The sequence below is a fragment of the Phaseolus vulgaris genome, chromosome 2 (genome assembly GCF_051622355.1).
Source record: "Phaseolus vulgaris cultivar YP4 chromosome 2, ASM5162235v1, whole genome shotgun sequence".
Classification (NCBI taxonomy): Eukaryota; Viridiplantae; Streptophyta; class Magnoliopsida; order Fabales; family Fabaceae; genus Phaseolus; species Phaseolus vulgaris.
This window is the reverse complement of record NC_143499.1, coordinates 40,776,553-40,802,559: the sequence shown is the minus strand read 5'-3', so window position 1 is coordinate 40,802,559 and position 26,007 is coordinate 40,776,553. Positions and strand designations below refer to the sequence as shown.

The 26,007-nt window shown below is 33.2% G+C and overlaps 2 protein-coding genes across 2 annotated transcripts; both read right to left on the bottom strand.

Moving 5' to 3' along the window:
* Positions 1-935: 935 nt before the first annotated feature.
* Positions 936-4,400, bottom strand: LOC137809771 (putative E3 ubiquitin-protein ligase RING1a). Its single transcript, XM_068610855.2, has 6 exons — positions 4,300-4,400; positions 4,136-4,172; positions 1,985-2,043; positions 1,743-1,824; positions 1,530-1,650; positions 936-1,342 (listed from the first exon to the last, which is right to left on the bottom strand). Exons 1-6 carry the CDS (start codon positions 4,373-4,375, stop codon positions 1,067-1,069), a joined length of 651 nt encoding a protein of 216 aa, XP_068466956.2. The 5' UTR covers positions 4,376-4,400; the 3' UTR covers positions 936-1,066.
* A 3,244-nt stretch (positions 4,401-7,644) lies between these two features.
* Positions 7,645-13,991, bottom strand: LOC137812063 (putative E3 ubiquitin-protein ligase RING1b). The gene is made up of 10 exons (XM_068613952.2): positions 13,860-13,991; positions 13,674-13,719; positions 13,534-13,580; positions 9,407-9,488; positions 9,185-9,302; positions 9,056-9,100; positions 8,744-8,836; positions 8,415-8,522; positions 8,155-8,340; positions 7,645-7,902 (listed from the first exon to the last, which is right to left on the bottom strand). The coding sequence occupies exons 1-10, from the start codon at positions 13,906-13,908 to the stop codon at positions 7,879-7,881; spliced, it is 798 nt and encodes a 265-aa protein (XP_068470053.1). The 5' UTR covers positions 13,909-13,991; the 3' UTR covers positions 7,645-7,878.
* Positions 13,992-26,007: the final 12,016 nt, after the last annotated feature.

The following is a 26,007-nucleotide window of genomic DNA, read 5'->3' as shown; positions in this document are numbered from 1 at the left end:
TATAATGTTATTTTTTTAAAAAAAAATATAACTAAAAAGATTTAGTAACATTTTTAAAATGTTACTTATTTATTAAAAAAAGTTACTAAAAACTTTTAGTAATATTTTTATAATGTTACTTATTTATTAAAAAAAGTTATTTTAGTAATATTTTTATAATGTTACTGTTGTATTAAAAAACATTACTAAAAAGATTTAGTAACATTTTTAAAATGTCACCTTTTTAACAAAAAAGTTAAAAAAAACTTGTAGTAACATTTTTATAGTGTTACTTTTTATTAAATAAATATTACTAAAAAGATTTAGTAATATTTTTAAAATGTTACCTTTTTATTAAATAAATGTTACTAAAAATATTTAGTGACATATTTGTAAATGTATTTGATAAAATGTTAGTAAATCTTATTAGTAACATTTTCTTTGATTTAGTAACTTTTTTTTGATGTTACTAATTATTATATACGTGTAACAAAAACTCATGATACTTAGCATCAATAGACTAAAACAGCAAAGAAAATATTGGAACATGTCGAATGCTTCGCTCGGATTATAGTACCACGAGGCCGCCAGAGGCGCCACCGTACCCCGTCGCGATGTTGTGTGAATCGCTTCCCGTGAGAGGCACTGCTGCGAGGACCGCCGCAAGGACTGCTGAGAGAGACGATTTGCAACATCACAAGAGTCGTCAACTCACACACACGAGTTTCGATTTACAATGTCGATCTCACGCGATCCGCCGGAATCACACTTTCAAAGTTATCAGAAATCGGAGATCTTGAAGAAGATCGTAGAGTCGAACTATCTTACTACTTTGATCGCGATTTTGACTACTAGGAATAACTAAAATTTTGAGTGGAAGTACCAAAACATTTTTAATTATTATTAAGAGAAACTAATTTTGGTAAATCTCAATTTCATGGACTAACAATTACTCATACTCAATGTTCAATGCATTCATAAATGTGAAGACAGTTCAGACTCTTGGATGAAAATTAAACGGTTTAAATCCCATGACTATTTTTTCCCGGGAAAGTGTACCCAGATGAACTATTATTCTCTATTGACATCAGGAATTAATATTTTCATCACCAGTTCCATCTGCATGGAGAGTCGCAGATTCCTGCAGAACTTTTGTTTCTCCACCTTCGTTTGGTTCAGCTTTTGTCTTCTCAGCATCAGATAACAACTCCTTTCCTGTATCATTATCATTCATAACCTCGTTATCATTGGATATCTGATGTTCACATGCATTTCTGATTATTCTGCGGCTCCTTGCAAAAGTTACAGCTATTGCCCTCGCCTTTTGTTTCCTCTCAAATTCTTCTGTTAGACGTCGAAGAGACTGGGAAATGGAAAATGTTAATTATAGTATGTAGAAATATTTTGTATTGACAACTAAATAAGTCGAGAGACAGATTTTAAAGAGAGCACTCAAGAAACATATTAAATTAGTGAGGCAGAAACATGAAGATGAATTAGTAATTGACATGAATGCATTTCAGAATCCAAGATTTAAAATGTTAGGTTACCTCCTCCTCGTACTTGTCAATATCTGGATGAATAATAGAAATGAGATGATCATAAATAAGGTCATCCCCTAGTGTGCATCCGCCTGGAATATGTTCACAACAAACTGGGCATTCGTTCTTACTGCAGTCAAACCAATCCAAATACTATCACAGGACTGTCCCAACAAAATTCTGAGAGATAATAACCTATTCGTTGGAAGCTTGAGGACTAACCAAAGGCGTATGGATTTCTCAATGCACTCTCCGCAAAAGCGATGCAAGCATTCCATAACAGCTTTGGTGTTTCGAATTACGCCTTCACATGTAATCAAATCAACAATTTTTAACTATATGATTTCGTAATTAGGGGAATCAAATCAAACATTCTCAGAAAAAGTTCATCCATGAAAACATACAGTATAGCATGTTCAAGAGCAATAAGTTAATAATTAAAAAATAATTAAATAATTTCATACCTAAACAGATAGGACACTGCAGATTTTCGCTTATATCAGGCAAGTTTATTTCCACACATCTGCGAATAAACACCAAGAAAATGATAGTGAAAAACGTAATTATTTAATCTTTTATGGAGATGATCATTCTCAATTCTAAAGTCCTTTACGTCAATGTATTATGCGAGAAATTAAAAGCCCCTTAACAAATATAGTCCATCTATATTTTATTGATTCAATTAATAAAAATGGTCATCCTAGAAATAGGAAAAAAAGAGAGAGAAACAAAATGTTCTGAAAAAAAATTACTTTCAAACGATTTGGCTAATTTCTGATATATACATATATAACTTTGTTCATGTGAAGATAAGAGTAATTGTAAGTAATTTCACCATAAAGTTAAGATATTTTGCCTAGGTATATATCTGAGTTAAGAACATATTACTATGCATGTTTCACATTATATATGAGCTTAGCAAAGAATACCCAAATGTCATTAGATTTTAATTTGAAAAGGTTGGTATACCCAAACAGAACCTAGTGTCAAGTTGATGTAATTTATACAAGAAAGATAAAATTCTTTCCAATGAATAAGTTTCTTTATAAAAAAAAATATTAAATAAAAAATATTATAAGTGTTTTAATCCATATAGAAAGGCAATAAGTAAGTTCATGCTAAACAAAATAACATCCTTGTTAAAAAAAGGATTTTACATAAATTCTGTAAAAGTAAAGCATATTTTCAAATTATACATGTGTTTTTATTTTACTTTGATAGCTTCATGATATTTTTTTTGTCGACAAAAATTTAAATGAATTAAAAGGAGACACTTAAGAGGTGTCTCAACCCTTATACAAATACTTAGTTCAGTGATAAGGTGTACCTAACTCAAAGTAATAACATGACAATTATAGCATCATGATATAATTGCATTCTAGGTAGGGTGAAGAAAAGTTCAGCATTATGTTGGTTCTAGGGGTGGGTGACAAAGTGGGACGGGTCGTGCAGGGCGGTCCGCGACCCGTGACCCGTGACCCGCTAAAAAATAAACGCAAGACATGTTGCTTATTTCAACTCGTTGGTCTGCTTAGGCTCGTCCCGCATAACTCGCAGCCTACGTAGGCCAAGAGCGGAGCGGGACAGATTGACCCGCATAACTTTAATATGTAGAAATATTTTTTACACCTCCATATTTTCTTCATGTAACCTCATATTTCACATTCCGAAAATTTTAATAACATCTTACTACGCATGTCTCGTGAAAATAATATTATGAGACCATTTATCTAATGCATCTAAATAATAAAAATTCAAAGTTTTTATTTAATTTAATTTTTTTTTAAATATTTCTTATGCGGGTTGGCCCGCAGGCCGGTGGGCCAACCCTTATGCGAGGCGGGCTACAAAAATTAGTCTGCAGATTCTATGCGGGACAGACCAACCCGACCCACTTTTTGTGGACCAATCCAACCCATTTTTTGCGGACCAAGTGCGAGGCAGGCCTATGTGTGGTGGACCAGCCCGCATTACCAACCCTAGTTGGTTTAAGTTCCTATTATTTTTTTATTAGTAAAGAAAAATAAATAAATATAAACATTAGTGCAGAAAATGTATTTTACAATGATATATTAAGTCGGTTAAGAACCGATGTAAATAAAAATGCAGTGACTTTTTGTAAATATTTGACATATATTACACCGGTGCAATGACCAACCGGTGTGATATCTTCTTTTTAGAACTAAAAAATAAAGTTTTTTTGTTCTTGTGGCTTTTTGTGATGAAAATATATGTCTTGGAGTCTTGGTGCAAGATGGAAGAAATGCTTAGTTTTGCGCTTATCTATGTCCTCTCATTGTTTTGCAATAATTTTAGGGAGAGATTATTTAGGTTTTGTTGGCTTTACTCATTACAATCAATCATCCACCGCCAAAATAAAAAAACACGAGACTACGTGTGCATCACTCATAAAAACATGCGAAAACTACAAAAGCTTTAAAATGCAACTGAAACACAACACGGAAAACCATAAACACAAAACGAACCATTCCAAGGCAGAAAACAAATGAACATTAAAATTCAAGAGGCAATCAAAGCGATAAAAAAAATCGAAAACAGCTTATCGCGAAGTAAATGACTGAAGAAACGTAGAACGACGGATCAGCTTAACCTACACGTCCTCGTCGCCCAATAAAGAGCTTTTATCTGATTCTGAAGAAAACAAAGAAGCATGAAAAAAATGAAAATCAAAAGCGATTCACAGAAAGCGAATTTCAGATTAAAATAGAAGAAGTTATGCAAATCCAGACACAGTAATTGAGAGGAAGATGACACATACCAACTTCATTTGCAGATTGCACTTGTTCTTGGTGTTGCTCCGGTGGAGCGTCGTGAGGGAGCTTCTGTCCTGACATTGTTTTGTCTCCAATGAAAATCTTTGGCGAAATGAAAGCTTAACACGCTTCGTAACTTGTAGTGTTACCAAGCGAAACAAGGGTAAATTGGCGAAGTGAGAGTTCATCAACGCGTTGACCTGCATAAATAGTGAGACTATGACTTGAACCTAAAGTCAATATAGCCAATCAGAACACGCCACATGTAAAATATCAGGGACAGTTTCTATGAAACTGAGATTCTGTAATGAAATAGTATTAAAATAATTTTATAAAAACCAATATATTTATTACATATATAAATGTATTGAAACAAACTTATTTATGATGAGCTGTCTGAGAAGTAAAACTCTTTATTGAATATAATTAATAAAGCATACACAAATATATTAACTAATCTTTGCTGGCTATCATATAAAATATTAAATTTGTTACAACATTTAACACATACTATAAAATATTGAAGTTATTAAACCAATTATTTAAGAAAATTATTTATTACAAGGTTTAATAAAACTATAAAATATTACATTTATTAAATGAAATTGCTTATTCAACAAAAAGTATTTTACCACATTTTAATGTAACCGCAAATAACGTATTTTTTCTGCATACTTATTTTTATAAACAAGAAAAATAAATAAATATAAGTTACTTAATGGATGGTCAAAGTCTTATACAAAAACAAAAGAGATAAACACGTCTTTCTTTCGAACAAGAAAAAATAAATAAGTATGGATAATTTCAGAGATAGTTAAAGTCTTATACAAAAGAAAAGAGTCAAACACATTTCTTTCTAAAGCGAAACAAAATCTAAAAAGCTTGTCATTGTCTAAAAAAAATAACACCAACCAAGTCATTTATCGTACAACAAAAGCTACACTAAAACAAGCTACCCCATCAATTAAAAACAATTATCAAAGCACAAAGTTCAAAACAGGAAAAATCATCTTGATCACCTACCACTCATAACAATAACAAAAGCTAACACCCCTCACAAACACAAAGTAAAAGTCTGACCAACCTATAAAAAATCATTTACTTTTAATCGAGTACTTACATACTAGGGGGGTTAGAAGACACCAATCTGAAAAAGAAAAGTACGTTGATGGAACTTTAGAAGTTATCTAGGATCAGACATTCAATTTAGTCAGGGAGACAATTTCTGGATGATCAACCACTTCCCCTTTAAAAATGTGTTTATTCTTATGTCTCCAAATCTCGCTTACTAACACAATTCATACATTTTCCAAAATTATATTAACAGATCTAGGTGCATCGAGCAATTTAAACTGCATAAAATGTGAAACAAAAGCATGATGGTCTATCAATCTCAACCCTAACCATGTGTAACAAAGATTCCAAACTAGCCAAGTAAATCTACAACAAAAAAAACAAATGACTTGTTGTCTCCTTACTACAAGCAAATCATGAAATAGAAACCAATTTTTAGAGACAAAAAATAATTAGTTGTTATAGTGACTAAATTAGAGATAATTTTAGAGACTAAAAAAATTTTGATTTCTAAATTAGTTTATATTATTGTTAGATGGTTTCTAAATTGGTGTCTAATTAACAACCAAGGCTTCTGCTACCAAATTTAAAATCTAAATAATTGGTAGCAAAAACCTTGGTTGCTGATTAGACATTCATTTATAAACCATTTAACAATAATAAAAACTAATTGTGTCTATGGTCTCTAATTTAGTCATTATAACAACTAATTATTTTTTGTCTCTAAAAAATGGTTTCTATTTCATGATTTTCTTGTAGTGCTTCTTTCACCCCGACAAGCAGCATAAGTTACTTTCAACCACAACCCCACATTTCTCAGTAGCAGTCTTGTTTTCTAACACCCTCCAAGCTCTGACATAAACTGAAGGCATAGCCTTAATCTTCCAAAAGAAATTGTACAATCACGAACTTTTCCCTTCTTACTTTCTCCTTAGCGGATTTAACTGATACATAACAAACCCGCCATACTTCCAAACCCATCTATCCTTGTTTTCCAGTGCGATTACTTGACCATTTTTTCTTCTTTTAATGGTATCAATATTATTTAAATCAAATTATCTTTCATTTTTTGCATTTGGTAATTAAAATAGATTTTTACCAAAATAAAAGATATTACCAGAAAAATAAAAATAAAAACAAGTTTGATAATAAATGTAGGTTTTACTTAATTCTATAAATTACATAATTTACTCAATAATAATAAGTATATGTTCACTTTTGATCTCTTTTTAAATCGTATATACTATAGCTTTCATTCATATACTAAACAAACATGTTAGCCTAGTTGACTCTGGTGTTATTGTTTGAGATGCGTGTTGATATAAACTTCATCTCTAACATTTAATCATTTTCTCTATTCTTCATGTAACGTAATTCTGTATTAAAAAAACGCGTCAATTCTTTTTCTATGTCACATTAATTAAATATTTTAAATGAGGTTAATTCACTATTATTAACTTTTCAAAACCTATTACAGGTAATAATTAAATTCACACTAATTAGTCATTAAGTTTTAAATTGATTTTTGATTAAAACTTAATTAACTGATGTATTTTACTTTAATTTAGCTAGTGTTGGTAAAACCATGCTAATGATTATAATTTTTAAAAATATTATTTTACAATTTTAAATAAATAGATTTCTAATCACTTGTATTTTTTTTATCTCTAACACCTCTTTAGAATTATTTTTGAAGAATGAACGGAGGATAAAAAATTCTTTAACTGGTCCAGAAGGGTTATAAAAAATCTAGTTTTGTTGGAAATCTCACTCGACTAAAGATTAGAGTCTTTCCTAGTATAAGTGGATACAAACCTCATCCCGCGAACCGGTTTTATGGGATTGAATTAGGCTTAAAGTTCATTTCGTAATATGATATCAGAGTTATTTCGATCTTATCCTAGTGAGTATTTGTGTTAAGCCTATCATGTCACCCGCTATCAGACCACCCATAATATATAGTTTCACGCACGAGTTGACAGTCTCGGCGGCGTAAGGGGACCACATCGACTAGAGATATAGTCTCTTTCATAGTATATAAGTGGGTGTAAATCTCACCTTCATAAACCGGTTTTATGAGATTGAGTTAGATTTAAAGTATTCATAATAATTTATGTTCCTTAAATGGCTGTTGCACCTACTGCACACCGGATGGAGTGAGTAATTAATGCAAGAATCCATTTCTGGCTGGAAAATGTTAAAGAAATGAATAATTGTTGAAATAAGAGACAATAATATGTAGTGAAAGAAATGTGGACGAGTGAGATTTAGGTGTAAAATATTCATGAAATATAAAAATATTTATGAAATAGTTTAAAACAGCGGAAGTCTGTAAAATGCAGAGTCTCTGCATATCCCTGCTTCAGTGAAACTGAAAAGGTTCAGCCCATTTTTCAACATGGGGGGAAATTATTGAAAGGGGATAAAACAACCACACATTTTTCAGTGTTCTGTTTAATTATTCACATAAACACATAATACTTCAGGGCCTTTTTCATCATCTGCTTCCCCTACTTCATCTTATAACCCAGGAGCTGTATAAATATCAAATTCAAGAAGAAAAAATGAGATAATAAAAGAAGGAATGCTAACAATGTAGCAACACTACTAAGAGGGAAAACGTAAAGTATTTAATCATGTCTTATACACTGAGAAAGTAAAATAAACTTTGAAAAAAATAAAATAATTGGTTCAACTTAGAAGATTAGATTATTATATTTTATTTGCTTACTTTCTGTACATAATATTTATTGAAAACTTTTTCTAGGTTGGGCTGTAGAATTTACCAGACGAGCAGAATGAGTGACATTTGGAGTGTATAGTTCAGCCAAAGTTTCTTCATCTCGTAGAACACGCAATTTGTCCTTGTCTGCATCAACTGTTATCTTCCCACTCACAGCGTTGGCTTCTGATTCTTCTATCAAGAATAATTCAACTTGATTCCTCAGCATCTTTGCATTGCGTTCAATATACTGCACTTAGAAATCCAATCAGAATTAATAAGAACATAGTACACAAAAATGTCTTACATGGGAGAGATAACAACCTTGCACACTGTCTTCACCGTGCAGCTAGGCCTGCACACAACATATGGTTCCTGCAAACTTGGTGCCCTTTGCTCGTCCAAAGAGACAAGCTCAAGGTGAATCTCCAGCTGAAATAACATAAAAATCATTGCAATAGTACCAATACCCAAGCAACAGTACAAAAGTATAAGAAAAGAGAACTTAACAACCTCTCTCAAGATTCATGGGAGATTGTCGAAGAGACATTCATTGGTTGTTCCGACATTTAAACACTAATGGGCTTTCTTGGAGGATATGTGTAAGTCCAGTACTAGTAATATTTAAACAATTGTTATCAGAAAAAAATTACCTGATCAATCTTCACATCAGAGTTACGTAGAAGATCAATAAATTTGGAGAGGCGACTATTCCTAGCCCTGTTGTCACGGACATTGGTCATAGTCTGTTCAAAATTTGCTGGTGTTAGCAGAATAAAATGATAAACTTAATGTAAAAATTTATTGTTCAAGTGACAGTACTTAAATTATAACCTAAGACTAGTTTGATATTCAAGGCCTCTTACTTTCTTTGGTCATAACAAGCTTTGTAAAGCAACAAGAATAATCAATGATATTATTATAATAAACATCCACATTTGAAAAATGTTTGGGCAAAGTTGCACCTCTTTATCATTAGTCTTCCCTAGCAAAAGCAGATCCACTTCCTCCTGTGTCAGAAAACCATGTTCATGAGTTTTTTATTCATACAAATACATTTTTCAATCCTATATACAACATGTCCATCTTATTACCTGTGTTTTGTACTTGACAATCTGTGGCACTATAGCAGAAACTATAGCATCGTATTGTGGATCTTCTTTCAGTGACAATTGACTAACATGAACATGACAAACAGGACATTCATTGACACTGCAATAAAACCAATTTGGATTTGTTAGCACTTGTAAAAATAAACTAAGATATCCCAACTAAATATGTAAGACAGTAACATAGATTGCAGTTCGTGGACCAACCCAAGGCGTATGGATTTCTCAATGCATTCTTTGCAAAACTTATGAAAGCATTCCATCAGCGTTCTTGTATTTTGAATGATTCCTACACATATAAAGAAATAAACTATCTTTTACTATATGATCTTGTAAATTGGGAAACCAATTAAAACATGCCTTAGATGCTGCATTATTTGACATATCAGTATATTGTTATAAAATTTCAACCTTGCAGACGTCAACATAAAATCTATTAGAAGCTGTAAACTGGTAAATTTGTAAAGATCATATGTTGGTTTATTGTCACATAGATTGTCTGTATGAGAATCAAAACTTTCCAGATTAATGTATCCATTCCACAAAATCTTCTGAAAGCTTCAATATATGAACATGTTTTCAACGAGTTTTTTCTTAGGTATTTTATGAGAGAAAAATAAGAAAAAAATATAATTTTTTCTATAAACTAAATTTAATTTCTGCACGGCCAGACCAATCTGTTTTCTACAACAAATTGAAGCACATTCACTCCACACACGCACACTGGCCAGGGTATTCAGCATCACAAGTGCATTGGCAAGTAATAACTACAAGCAATGCACAATCTAAAATAGAAATATAGGTGGTGTTTTTTTTTCTATTGTTTTTCATTCATGTTCAGTATGTCATTCAAAATCGTGAATTTTACAACAAGGATGCATACCTTATAAAAAAAACACCCTGATGGGAATATTTGTTTGTGCATTATGCATGTTAAAAAAAAAAACAATTATGTGAAGCATGACTACACTTTAAGGTTTGCAATAGATGAAAAAGATTACAATCACATTTCACACTAAATCCAGAAAGAATTAAATGTTAAGTTATTTTTATCTAAATCTTACCTTAGATTTCTGTCATCATGGAATCTGTAGAAAAGTCTAATAATAATTTGACAATATAGAGTTTTCTATCAAATGATACGAATACAAGGTTTATCCTTCGATACTTTCTCAAATCAAAATCCACAAAGAAGGAACTACAGAAAGTAAAAGAAAGATAGCAACCTTGCTTGTTGCAATATCGGAGGTTGTGCTAACAAAATAATGATGCTGAAAACACTCAATAAAATTTCGGGGTTTTAAAGCAAGGGCACATGGAAATCAAAAAGTGAAAGGGATGCAACCGCTGAATTGATTCAAGAATTTGAAATAATGAAGGAATCAGAAAGAATTGAAGAATAATTTCACAAACTTTTTGGTATAATCAACAATGCAAGGCTTCTTGTTACTAAATTTTCGAATGATAGAATTGCTCAAAATATTGTCACAGTGCCTAGAGGTTATACAAAATAATGTTACTAAATTCTGGATGTAATTACATGTTTTTCCTAGTAACAAATCTCAGGTTGAATGATAGAGAGCTAGATGTTTCTAGAATTATGCAGCAAATCAGCCTGCAGAACTGGTAGTGAAGGGAATCTTATGGATTGCAAAAAGAGTAGCAGCAAATGCGGCTCAAAAGTAATAACATATTTGGACTGTACAGCCATAGCTGGATGTGCATATGTAGGCAAGGAACAGAGCAGAAAACTTCTACACAGGATTGAAGCGGGGATCTTAGCAACAAGGAATAGCTTTGAAAGGGTGCTGGTACAGATAACAGGTTATACAACTCAATATGCTACATGAGGGACTATATGTTTTTTTGCTGTATTTTTTTATGGCACCTTTTCTGTTGTGCAAAACTTGTAAGAGAAAGACCAAGATTGGTATCTTAGAGGAAACTGAGCCTATGTGGAAGTTAGTATTGGCAGGTTTACAGGTTTTGTATAATGTAGGGAAAGGGAGGGTTATTTTTGCTTCAAACTTTTTATTTTAGTTATTTTTTTAATTCTTTGTTCATAAAAAAATCTTACAGTAACTAGAAAAGTAGAAGTCATAGTTGTGTTTCTACAAAACTAAGACATTTATGTATCATCACTCTATCATATTGGCTAAATGCCTTATGGACACAAGAACAAAGAAGATGATTTAATAGACAACAAAGATTTGTTAAGGGAGGACAAGAACTAAAAATAACCAATAAAACCAAAACAAAAATACACATGTATTTTCATCTTGTCCCTAGAAAAATAATAGTCTACAGTGTTCCAAGGGCTATATATAAATTTTTTAGAAGTGTGTTCAGTTAGAACATAGCAGACAAGACAAAATATGCACCTCTCTCATAAAAAAAAAGTTGTCTAAGATTACATAAGATTAACTAGATTTTTTTTTATTAGCAAATAACAATGAAATTAAATGGGATCACTTCAGGGATGGTCCAACTCTTATACAACAAAATGATGTTCACAAAGTACCTTTCCATCTACATATCAACTAAAAAGACATCCTACTGTCTATCACATGATAAAAAAGAATAACAAGGATCAACCCTTATAAAAAAAACTAAATTGAATACATACCAAGGGTTCTAAACACCAATCAGAGAATGAAAAATTAGCTGACGGTATCTTTAATGAGATCCAAGACCAAACCTTACTCTTTACAATAAACATATTTATAAAAGTTGATTTATAAATAGTAGTTATATAAAACACATCTTGAAGAGCTCTTCGTATATCTAAATGAATTTATCATTTTCAAAGCAAGAATTTAAAATGGATAACATATTGCTATATAGGAACAACTGAAACTAAAAACTTTTCAAATTTAAAATTAATTTTTAATATCTCTTGATATTAATAAAAATTTATTAAATATTGCTTAATTGTTAATAATGAAAGGATATAAAGTGTCTTTTTGAACACAAATGATGTGATTACAAGAAAAACTCTTTAAAAGTGTTTAATGTTCGTATAAAAGAAAAAAGAAGAAGTGAGACTTTAAATTTGATAAAAGAAAAGTTGATTATAAAGGAAGAAGATATAAGAAAAGAATCAAAATCTAAAAAAGAGTATAAAGATATCTATGTCATGAAGAAGGTTGATGTTCATAAGAGAATGAAAAATAACCTTCCTACATTAATCACTGGTTGAATGTTAAAACTATGAAGATGAAGTTAATAATAATAATAATTAAAAAGTTAAAAATAATAATTAAAAAGAGAGAAAATACACTGAACAAGAAGAAGGTCCGGATAAATGAAGAGGTAGTCTCGTATAATATAGAAAATGATAAAGATTACTAGAAAAAATAGAGGAAGAAAACAAGCATAAAGTGATATCAAATTTCAAACTTGAAATTCAAATTGAATGTTGAACACTAAAAACAACAATAACTAGAAACTGATTAGAGAGAATAACAATTCAATCATTATATAGACTACTTTAGAAATTGAAAATTGTTAGTCTTATCAAAATTGTGTTCTGCCATGAATCAAACTCATGTAGTTAGGGTTTTAAATTCAACAATTTGTGCTAATCGACTGTCTGGGAAGAGGTGCAGAAGTGCAGGGAACAGTGGCCTACAAGGTGGAAGCTTAACAACAAACAAGGAATTTTTTGTATAAATAGGTTGGAGTATCCTCAATTACTCCATTTTATTTATCTAATTTTCTGTTGATAAAATAATCAAAATATATTTTGTTGTAAAAAAAATAAGTATATGAATTAGTCATGAAATCAACTTCTAAAACTAATGGGTAAGGTTTTAGCTAATTTAGTATTTAGTCACTAATTCTTTAAATATAGAATTATGAGTTTAGTTTTTAGAAGCTATTTCTCTTGTAAATAAGAGGATTTGAAAATATATGCCTAAATATATAATTTGAATAAGTTAAGCTTTTAGGAGTTTTCTTTTCTTGTTATGTTTCAAATTTTAAATTATTGTTTAGATCGAGAGAAATATGAATATTATGAATTGGGAAGTTAATAGTTTAATTTCAAGATTATAATAGTGTCAGTGTTTGAATTTTTGTGTAGAGTATATGAATAAAAGGCTGTTGAAACTTTTTCATATAAGAAATCTCTTATTTTTTTTCCCAGAATATATATCTTTCCATATGAAAATATACAGTATACCTTGAACATAACATGCTCTTTTATACATGGTTGGAGCACCACAAGTAATTCTTCATGTATTAATTTTATTCGTTATTAATAAAAAAATATCAGAAATACTTTTTTATTTATTAATTAATTTTATTTATTTTTATAAAAACAAATGACTTACCTCGGCAGACAGCACACTGCAATCCTGACAAACCTATAACCCTATGCCTGTAAATAAATATTAGCAAATATTAATATTTTCTATTTTAATGAGATGATTGTGAAAAAGGCAAATTATAAAACAAAAACAACTTAGCGTACTTCTCGTCTTTGTCCAGGTTGCTCAGCGAATGGTTTTGATCTGATTCTGAATAAAACAAAGAAGCAAGAAATGGAAAAAAAGAAAAAGATTACAAATGAAACACATGATTAAATGAAATTAAGATTAAAATTGAGAAGCAGTTACGCAAATCAAAACGCAGAAATTGAGACGGAAATGGCACGTACCAACTTCATCTTCTTGGGGTTGCTCATGTGGGGGGTTCTGTGCAGACATTTTCTCTTCACTGAAACCAAATCCTATCAACAAAATGAGAGCTTAAAAACCTTTGAAACTAGCAGTGCTGTGAAAACAAACCTGGGTAACAAGGGACAGAAGGTCCCAAATTTATAAATAATGTGACTTGAACCTTAATGTTTGTGAAGCCTATCAGAAGACGCCACTTGGAAGATGTTAGGGACAGTGTTGCATCTTGCGTGATGATGCTGATGAAATAGAAGATGGTGGGGTGAACTTGGTGATTCTAGGGTTCGAGACGAATAGGACAGATGTCACTTTTTGGCACTTTCTGTCAACATGTGAATTATCAGTGAGATGTAAAAAAAACTCTATACACTATTCAAATATAATTAATTAATGCATTAATAAGTTTTTCCTTTTAATGATATAAAATATTAAATTTATTGTAACCTTTAGTACATATATATAAAAAATTCACAGAAGTTTAATATCTTTTTACACATATTTAAAAACCGTCAAACAATTTTATCCAAACAACCTCAATCTGACAATATATTGCATTACTTTTAATAATACTATGTGTAAATTTATTGCACTATTAAATTCAGCAATAATATTATATATTTAATGTAATATTTATTACAACAAAAAAAGGTTGTTTCTGATTCATTACTTCACAACTTTATCTTATTTTTATTTTATTTCATTGATATTATTCAAATAAAATTATAATTGCTATTTTATTGATATTATTCATTATTTCACAACTTTCTGTATATTTTAATTAAATCATTTTCATTATACCCAATTTTTATAAACCATTTTATCAGTTCTTAATATGTATAAGAATGAAAATTATGTTAATTATATCCACTAGAGACAACACGTCCATTAATTGTGGATCTTATATTAGCACCATCTTTTAAATGGGAAGAAACTTAAAAATCGATAAAGTGTGAGTTAAATTGGATGTTTCTCAACGCAATTATATGCATACTTTTAAAACAGAAGAAATCAAATTGAAAAATAAAATACCCAGTAAATGATTCTGCGACGTTCGAAAGTATTAAACAAAATAGATATCATTCACATAATAAAAAAAGTGTCAATTTTATTTATTCTTTTCTTTTATTTTATTGATAAATTATCTGTAAAATAACAGTGTAAATATTTCTTATGCTTGCGTCGACTTTATATTTTTAACACGGGTACTTAAATTTTATTGTTAGTAATGTTGATAAGTGTAGTATGTAAACTTTAAAAAATATCACACGCTTCGATAAACATTCACTACTAAAATAATTTTGTGAAAGAAAAACATTTCTTCACAAAAATATTAATAAATATCATCACAAAAATTTATGATAAAATCTGAAGTTTTTACAAAAATTGACGTCACAAAGTTTCTAACAAAAAAGTATCATTTTATCATATATAATGACACTAAAAACATTGACTTCACAAAGTGCGTGAGAAAGATACTGGAAATTTGTTACAAAGGTTTGGTCGCTTGAAACAAAACATATTCAGGGTCAAACGTGTCGTTCATCTGTCTCATCTCGAAAAACGACAATTCACAACAATTGAGTAATTTCAGACCAATTTCGTTAATGGATGCATTTAAAGATCATTTCTAAGATTTTGTCCTTTTAGGTGGAGAAGGTGACGAATAAAGACAGTGTTTAGTGGCTAATGAATTTCAAAAGATGGTTGGTTATATGTGCTACTAAGACAAGCTCTTTAAATGGATACTTGCAAATGCATGTTTCATACATAAAGGACACTGCCCATTTCGCTAAGTTGTATCAAATAAACCACATTATGTCAATAGAATTCCAAAGAATTTGGCAATATCATTAAACACATTTTATAAGTCAACCAAAATTAAACAACAAAAAATGTCACATCATTCAACAAAGGTCACAAATTTAACTCCACACATAAATGACATACTCCATGAAATAGATTGTCCATATAAATGACATACTCCATGAAAATGACTGTTCAATTGAGATCCTCTTTATATGTTGGAACATCTTACCCACTTCCTTTATCCTATGATAAAAAGAACATCATGTTAGCCATTGATAAATATGCATATTATATTAAACTTCATTCAATTATTAAGCAATATACTTCAATTTAAAACATAATGTATTACTTACGGTTACATTAGTAGTATCACCGAATATAATACTCAACTCTGGAGGAATGTATCCTTCTTTCATTTGTATGTATGTAAGCATAACACTTTTTAGTGTGTTTAAATTTTCTTCAACTGTTGTTAGTTTGTGCCTTAAACTAACTACTTCCTCTTTGAGTTGAGGGCTTGCAGCTGAACCAAAATTTGAGCAACTATCACTTAATCTTGTGGATTGAAATGTAAAATTATGAATGCTTCCTAATCCCAAGGATTGTACACCTCCAACATGATCTTTTTCCAGCTCATTATCAACACAATCATTATTTAAAATTCTTGAAATGCTGACATTTTGACTCATTTCTTGTTTTGCCTTTTCCTGTAAATTAAAAAAAAAATGTTAATGTGTTTCAAGTTCAACTATGCAAAGAAACAATAATATAAATATCATTCATGTCTCATTTAAATGCCTCATACATTTGCAATATCTCACCCAATCCTATTGAGCTACAGAGAATAACAAACTCAGCTACAATTATAGTCTTATAACTCAGTCCAGTTGAAAACCCATGACTTCATTGTTTTCTATTTCCCTTACTTGCCATATATAGTCTTAACAACTACTCATAGTCTTATAACAAACTAAGGATGTAAAAATTAACCAAGAGGCATGGCAACATTACAGGACCCGACATAGTAAACAGAGTTCATGGCACAGGTTAAAAATCATAAGAATATACACAGTTACATTACCAACATACATCCATATGAGTTGGCTACTACTTCTGCATTCTAATTGAGGAGTAGAAAGTATAGCAGAACACCCACAGTTATTATACAGTAATAGATTTCATTCAATACATGTAAAGGTTAGAACTTCATTGTCCTCTGTATCTCCTACAAGATGTATCTAGCACGAATTGAGGAGATAGGGCAATCAACCCAGAAAATTAATAGCATGAAGAGGGACATTATGTTATCCTAGTTTCATTTTTTCCTCCCCATGTCTGTAAATTTTGATATGATATTCAGCATTAGGTCCCTCACGAGCAGTGTTGGTGGCAGATCCGGCCCTTGTCGTAGAATTGAAGAGGTTAAGAGGAAAAGGTGCTGCAGTAAGGAACAAGGAGAAGTGGAAGGAGGAACCATGGAGTGAATTATGCAGTTCAGTCTGATGTAGTGGACTGGAATTGATGATGGCTCTTTGGCATGCCTCAGTTAGCTTTGGTTTTATTCCTGCACGGCCTATGTTGTGCATGAAGTGCAGTTCTAATGTTAAATTTGTGGAAAGAAACAGAGGTTCTGCATTATGTTTTGCTGCTGCTGGATCCAAGGCATTGGCCTTTATTCTTATTTTAAGCTGGGAATCGACCTTAGAATCTTGGATTGGGTGGGTGTTTTTCAGTAGGTTGTGAAATCTTTGTACAATTGGGTGCGCTGATGCAGTAAGCCTAAGTTTTGGCAATTGCTTTATGCACTCAATCAATTTTGAGGGAAAATTTTAAAATCTCATTATGCCTTTTTCACACATTTGCTTATGGATTTCAATGTCCAGAAGTCATTTTTATATATTACCGGACAAAATCATTATTAGGCTTAATTAGACTTAATTACAGGAATATAATCACTATTAATGAGTCTATAATTAGACTTAATTATAGGAATATAATCACTATTAATGGGTCTATAATTAGTCTTAATCATAGATGTTATGTGAGAAAAAGAATCTGTACGGTTCTAATGCTATGGTTATATATATGTATCATTGCTATAGATGAAAGCCAGATTGAATAAAACAGAGAATATTCTTTCATGGTATCAGAGCACAAAACTCTGATACCCGACAAACACAAAGCAAAGGCAACGGAGCACAACCATGGCAGATGCACCAGAAAAGAATAATGCCAACAAAGCAGAGCATGAAGGAGGAGGTGCTAAGAAGACCTACTCGTCATATGAGTGACAATCCCGGAAACATAATCACGCAAGTCCAATTGCGCGGAGAAAATTACGACGAATGGGCAAGAGCAGTAAAGATCTCGCTTCGTGCCCGGAGAAAATGGGGCTTCATTGATGGAACACATATCCAACCAGAGGATGAGGCACCCGACCTTGAAGATTGGTGGACCGTGCAGTCCATGATTGTATCTTGGATTCTAAACACCATTGAACCAAGCTTACGATCCATAGTAGCATATGCTGAGACTGCACATAACTTGTGGGAAGACATTAAAGAAAGATTCTCGGTCGTGAATGGACCTAGAATTCAACAACTAAGGTCGGACTTGTCAATATGCAAGCAGGAGGGAATGGTGGTGGCAACTTACTTTGGAAAATTGAAGGTCCTTTGGGATGAGCTTGCTAACAGTGACAAAATTCCATCTTGTACGTGTGGTGGATGCAAGTGTGGGATTGGTGCTCAGTTGAAAAAACGAAGGGAGGAGGAGAAGGTTCATCAACTCCTTATGGGGTTGGATGACGCAAGCTACGGGACAGTAAGATCAAACATTCTGGCCTCAGATTCATTGCCGTCTCTGAACCGCGTATATGCTATGTTGGTACAAGAAGAAAGAGTGAGAATGATGGCCAAATCAACGGAAGAAAGGGGGTTGGTCGTGGGTCTCGCGATGCAGGCCAACTACAAAGAAAAAGGGCGTGGAGATATGGTAGAAAAATTAATGACGTGCAGTCATTGCGGTAAAAATGGTCATGACATGAAGGGATGCTTCCAATTGATCGAATATCCCGAATGGTGGGGTGACAGAACAAAAAGTGAAGGCAAATGGAACGGCAGGGGACGCCAAGGGATGCGAAACAAAGGTAACCCGACACGTGCAAATGTGGCACACGCTAGTGGAAGCAACAATCAAGCCAACAATGATGACAAGAAACTTGAGATGGCACGTCTGACCAATGAACAATGGAAGGACCGCACTTCGAGGACGCTGATTGGAGCAGGTGAACGGAAAGATGGGCTTTATTGGTATCGTGGGGTACGAAAGACTCAAGCATGTCATGTCAAGATGGAAAATCAACTAGCACTTTGGCACCAAAGATTAGGACATCCGTCATTTCAGATTGTGCAAATGCTTCCTGATATAAGTGGGAAATGTACTTGTGACGAGTTGAATACAGTTTGTGAAGTTTGTGAAAAATCGAAACAAACGAGAGATAAGTTTTTCTTAAGTGCGCATCAAGCTTTGAATATTTTTGATTTAATTCATTGTGACTTATGGGGTCCTTATAAAACTCCTTCATCCTGTGGTGCTTCATATTTTTTGACAATTGTGGATGATTGTTCACGAGCAGTTTGGATCTATTTGTTAAAAGAAAAAACAGAGGTATCAGTGACTTTGAAAAAAAATTTCACACTCGTTGAGAGGCAATACAACAAATGTGTTAAAATGGTTCGCTCTGACAATGGAACCGAATTCATGTGTCTAAAACACTATTTCATTCAACAAGGTATCCTTCACCAAACTTCCTGTGTCGGGACCCCGCAACAAAATGGACGCGTCGAACGCAAGCATCGGCATATTCTGAATGTTGCTCGGTCATTACGGTTTCAAGGCAATCTTCCCATTAAATTTTGGGGGGAATGCGTTTTGACTGCAGGCTACTTAATCAATCTCACACCACCCTCCATTCTAAAAGGAAAAACCCCTTATGAAGTGATCCATGGATGTGTACCCAGCTACGCGCACTTACGAGTATTTGGTTCATTATGTTATGCTCATAATCAAAATAGACAGCGGGATAAATTTGATAGTCGTAGCCGAAAATGTGTGTTTGTCGGGTATCCATATGGCCAAAAAGGATGGAAATTATTTGATTTGGAAACAGAAACTTTCTTTGTCTCTCGTGATGTACATTTTTTCGAAAATAAATTTCCATATTTTGAAGCCAAAAAGATGGACACTGCACCACCATTGCAAAACCCAATTATTGCCAACTCTTTAGAAACTGGAACGGACCCACATTTTCTTCATGAAGTTGCCTCCTCAAACCTAGATGAATGCATCGTCAACCAACCCATTGCATCTCCCATCCCAGCCAAGGAGGATGCTACCCTCACAGATGACTTCGACCACACTATCAACGACTCTGATCCGTGTATAGAAGCCTCGACGCTACCCGCGGATCCACCGCCGCGTCCGACGGAGACGGCGCCGTCGGTTTCTTCACCACCGCTGACGGCCGCGGTTCCCCTTGGGCGAGGGCATCGCGCGAAGCTGCCTTCCGTACGGTTACGCGATTTTGTCGCAGCCACCACGATACCGTCAAGCCCCTCTGTTCCGTCACCTCCTTCAACAGAATCCTCAGGTGTTTCGTATCCTATACATGATTTTGTGAATTGTGATTCCTTTTCTAACCATCATCAAAGTTTTCTTGCCTCTTTACACACCGAGCAGGAACCCCTGTTCTTTTCTCAAGCGGTCCGAGAACCCCGGTGGCGTGATGCTATGGCACAGGAGATTCATGCTCTCGAACTCAATGACACCTGGAAACTCACCGCTCTCCCTCCTGGAAAGAAGGCACTTGGGTGTAAATGGATCTACAAAATCAAATACAACTCGGATGGAACAATTGAAAGATTCCAGGCTCGATTGGTAATTCTTGGCAATCATCAAGTGGAGGGTTTGGATTACAACGAGACGTTTTCTTCTGTCGTAAAGACGGTAACCATTCGCACAACTCTAGCAGTAGCAGCCGCAAAAGATTGGGAGCTTCATCAGATGGACGTTCACAATGCGTTTCTCCATGGTGATCTTGATGATGAGGTTTATATGAAACTCCCTCCTAGCTTCCGAGAATCTCAACCAGGGGCAGTGTGCAAGCTTCAAAAGTCTCTATATGGCCTCCGACAGGCCCCCAAGTGTTGGTTTGCTAAACTATCTTCTTCTCTCACTCGTTACAGCTTCCAACAATCCCCGAAGGATCATTCCCTGTTTACTCTCAATAATAATGACATACAGTTGGTTGTGCTAGTCTACGTTGATGATCTTGTGATTGCAGGGAATAATGGTACTGCCATCTAATGTTTTAAAGGCTACTTAAATCAATGCTTTCATATGAAAGATTTAGGCCGCCTCAAGTACTTCCTGGGGGTTGAAGTTGCTCGCTCCCCCAACAGAATCTTCCTTTGTCAGAGGAAATATGCCTCAGATATCATTACTGAAGTCGGATTGTTGGGTGCGAAGCCCGCCACTACACCATGTGAAGAAAATCACAAATTGAGCTCCGCTACTGGTTCTTTTCTTTCTGACCCGGCTACTTATCGTAGACTTGTTGGGAGGTTAATTTATCTGTGTTTCACTCGACCTGACCTTGCCTACAGTGTCCAAGCTTTATCTCAATTTATGCAAAATCCACGCTCCGAGCATTGGCAAGCTGCTCTTCGTGTTGTTCGATATTTAAAGGGGCATCCTGGACAAGGAATACTCCTACCTCGAGAGAACAACTTACAACTCTTTGGGTGGTGTGATTCTGATTGGGCAAGTTGTCCACTGACACGGAAATCTCTCACCGGATGGTTTATTCAACTCGGCACTTCCCCAATCTCTTGGAAAACCCAGAAACAACAAACGGTTTCTGCCTCCTTTGCTGAGGCTGAATATCGATCAATGGCTAAGACCACCCGAGAATTAAAGTGGATTAAAGACATTCTCGCTTCTCTACATGTTCCTCATCCTGACCCAATTCGTCTTTATTGTGATAGTCTAGCAGCACTTCACATTGCTAAAAACCCGGTCTTCCACGAACGCACCAAACACATTGAAGTTGACTGCCACTTTGTTCGAGATGAAATCATTCACAAGCGCCTTCTTCCATCCTATGTGCCCACACATACACAACTAGCTGACTTTTTCACCAAAGCTCTCGGTGCTAAAAAGTTTGGAGCCATCTTGGTCAAGTTGGGCATTCAAGACTTACATGCTCCAACTTGAGGGGATATTACCGGACAAAATCATTATTAGGCTTAATTAGACTTAATTACAGGAATATAATCACTATTAATGAGTCTATAATTAGACTTAATTATAGGAATATAATAACTATTAATGGGTCTATAATTAGTCTTAATTACAGATGTTATGTGAGAAAAAGAATCTGTACGGTTCGGTACGGTTCTAATGCTATGGTTATATATATGTATCATTGCTATAGATGAAAGACAGATTGAATAAAACAGAGAATATTCTTTCATTATACATTCTGAATTTTGAAATCCGAAAGGTCATTTTCATATTTTATTTAAGTTTCTGGACGATCATATCCAGAAGTGAGTTACGAGTTCTGGATTTTCATATCTGGAATTGTGTGCTATAAATGATGTTGATGATTGAGATCCATAACTTATTTATGTTTGCTTACGGATCTTGACATCGGAAATGTCATTTATGCTGTCCAAATAAGCTTTCGGATGGTGAAATCTGGAAGTTACATATTAGTTTTAGATTTGTATATCCGAAACTTTGTGATTTGACTTACAGATATAAATATCTAGAAGACAAAAATTTAAAATCATTAAGGACAAAATGGACATTTCACGTGAGTGTGTTGAATGCAAATCTGAATTGATATGGTGCAGGGAGAATCAACCCTAAAAGTTCTCTTTATTAATCTTTGAACGTTTTTTTTTAAGGATGTAAGTGACTAACTGTGGTTTGTAGTTAACTTTGAATAGGTTGTATCTATTCTGTGTAGGTTTTTTCAATTGTGTTTATTTATTTAATTTATTTATTTTTTATAAAGAAAAGGTAGATTTGTGATTCTTTCCTCTACGCTTTCTAGATTGTGTATCAATTAAAATTTTCGTAGAACCAGTTCCTAGTTCATACTAGTCTCATACAATAGATCGAAATCCCTCTTCTTATAACAAAAGATCCAAAATCTCCCTACACACATTTACCCTTTTCGTACCTAGTGTAGTACTTCTTCTATTCTTTCTGAAACTTAGTCGTTCTTGACCCTAGCGTGGTTCTAACTTTCCTAATACACAAGTTTTTACTTCTACTAACATTCTCACAACAAGGTTTTTATACATAGTTTTGGGAACATACACTATCAACATATGATAATGTAGCCTTTGGGTATTTACTAGTTATCCATGCACAAGGTTTTAGTAGTACAGTATAGAACACTTCGTATGCATTTTCTCTCTCATTTTTTAATAGAATTTTATTTCTTTTGATTCCATATATTTTCCACAATTACCACTCACATACACCTTCATATCATATTCCCCCTGATAATCTCTTCTTTGCTTTTAAGATTACCGGTTGCCAAAACTTATACTTCTTAGGGTTCCCTTCTACTCTACTAGCATTCCTAAATATGTAAAGGGGAATGTCACTTCTCTACAATTTAGTATTTATGTATGTACTGGCACGACTAAACCATTCAGTGAGGCAGGAACTTGAACTACTCGACCATGATAAGAAGGTCACGTTACAACACGTGGCAGACCGACTCATGACGACGAGTCATGGGTTGACCAAATCAGCAGAGTTAATCCATAATTAAGAGTTGTTTAGCACAACCATAAACATGAACCAAACTCCTAATTCGACCCACCAACGAAGGCCCATTAAGATAATATAAATAACACAAATTTCAAGAATCAGGTATGTCATTATCTACAGTACTCTGACAACTGAGTGCCAACACCCTGACTGACTTGATTGTCGGAGTGCCTTCTGCAGGTACCATCCCAGTCTGTGAGACAAGACGACCGAGAGGAGGAAGGCGAAGCAAAAAATTGAGAGTGACAACGACCAACCGAAGGGAGGAGCAGAGCAATCGTTCTCTAGACCCCAACCCGTTCGAGAACAATGTGTATCATATAAGGTTGAGACTCTCTACTCGTAATCTCCCTACCTTACTTTTGAAAATTGACTTTAAGTCTTGATGTTAGCTTAAAGCATCTTAATATTCTTTTAATGACAATAATTTTTTGAATAATGTCTTCCAAAAGGACAATGTGTCATCCACAAATTAAAGATGTTAATCTTAGTCCCGTTACTTTCTACCTTAATACCTTTTAACATTTGTCTTTCGGTTGCATGTCCCACTATTCGAAAAAGTTTCTTAGTCACTATAGAAAAAATGTTAGATGATTAGGGTTTAGAATTTAAGATTTAAATAATATATAATTAGGTAATATGAAAAATTAAGTAATATGTAAAAAAAAGTCACTAACACATTATTTTTTTATTAAAGGTGATGGATGTCCTGATCTTTTATGAGTTATTTATGACTCATTGATTTTAAACCCAAAATTTTTTCCAACATTAGTTAGATGTCAAATTAATATTTTTGCATGAATTATTTAAAGATACTTCTCATAAGTTATGAATAGATACACATGCAAAACTTTTACTTCTTTTATAATTTAAATACTATAATTATTTATTTATATCTTAATGTTTATTTAAATATTTAAATTTTATAACTGTTTTATTTTGTGCTTGGGATTGACTTTTATAAATTTTACATGTTGAGATTTTTCCTAAAAAGAACAGTTTATTAAAACAACCTACTTTCAACGATAGTGATGTCTAAAACCGATGTAGAAGTGTATATTTAATATCGGTTAAGACAACCACTGTGAAGCATTATACATTAATAACATTGATTAAAAAAATTCTTACAAACCTTTTCTTTTTATAAACTATCCAATGAGAACGTGTAACTTCCATAGGAATGAAAATATCATAAAAAGTAAAAGTGCATGAAGAAAACTACCTAAATCTAAATTCAAAACTGATATAAAAGAGTGATGTTGTAGTAGTGTGTCTATAATTGTTTGTAATTCTCTCTCTTCAGCTAATTTTATTGCATTAATCTTTGTACTCATGTACACCTACTACTCGTAACACATGACTTGCAGAATGGACACATATACATGTTTATGAACAAGTTATGAACCCTAGCTTAATTCCATTTCGCAGTCTTTGTGTTGGGATATCTGGGTAGGTAGACAATATTTATCATGTAGATTTTAACTATAAGACACTGTCCCTATTAACGTGACATGGTTCTAAATTGAGGTTGCCATTGCTGCAATGTGAATTGCGGGCATTGCGGCATGAAATTATCACTATTTTCTGCCAACTTTAAAAATATATTTTATTGGTGTATAAACACGTATAACATAACAACAAATACCTCGTCACTGAGTACGGTGTTGCTCTGGTCAACATTTGCAGATGAACTTATTTCTCTATCCACAGAGGTTGTTGCAGATTCCTTTGGAAATAGTGTTTCTCGTTCTCCACCTTTTCTTGGCCTGGTTTCTGTGTTCTCTTCACCAGAACACAAGTCCTTTCCTGCGTTATTATAATTCAAAGCCTCATTTTCATTGGATACCTGAAGTTTACCTGCATTTCTGAGGTTTATGCGTCTCCTCGCATATGAAGTTCGATTTTTACCTTCAGACCTCCTCATCCTGTCAAAAGCTACAGCTACTGTCTTTGCCTTCTGTTTTCTATCTGTTCCGACCTCTACTGGGCGTACCGAAACACTATCCAATGCTTCTGTTTGATGTGGAAGATTCTGGACACTGGAAGCTTCTACCTTCTTACAAAAGATAAACATTTTAATTATTAAATATTACAAGTCAAAGCGAATCTTCCAGAAAAAATATATAACAGTAAACAATTATCAACATTTTTTTTTATTCAAGAGAAAAGAGTAGAATCAAATGATAATCTTTTAAACTGATATTACTACTAAGATAGCATACAATCCATCCACTGTAAGAAAACATTAAGTTCTTTCGAACATTGAATCTCTTGCAACTACTAAATAATGATGAAACCACGAAATTTTTTCATTGTTAAGATGAAGATCTTATTTTATTATATAAAAAAATTAAAGAGATGAAAGATTTTAAGTTATTATATAGGAATAAATTAAAGATATAATACTTTACAAATGGAGACATACACTACACAAATAAATTGTGTTAATTAACTATTATTTTGATAGTT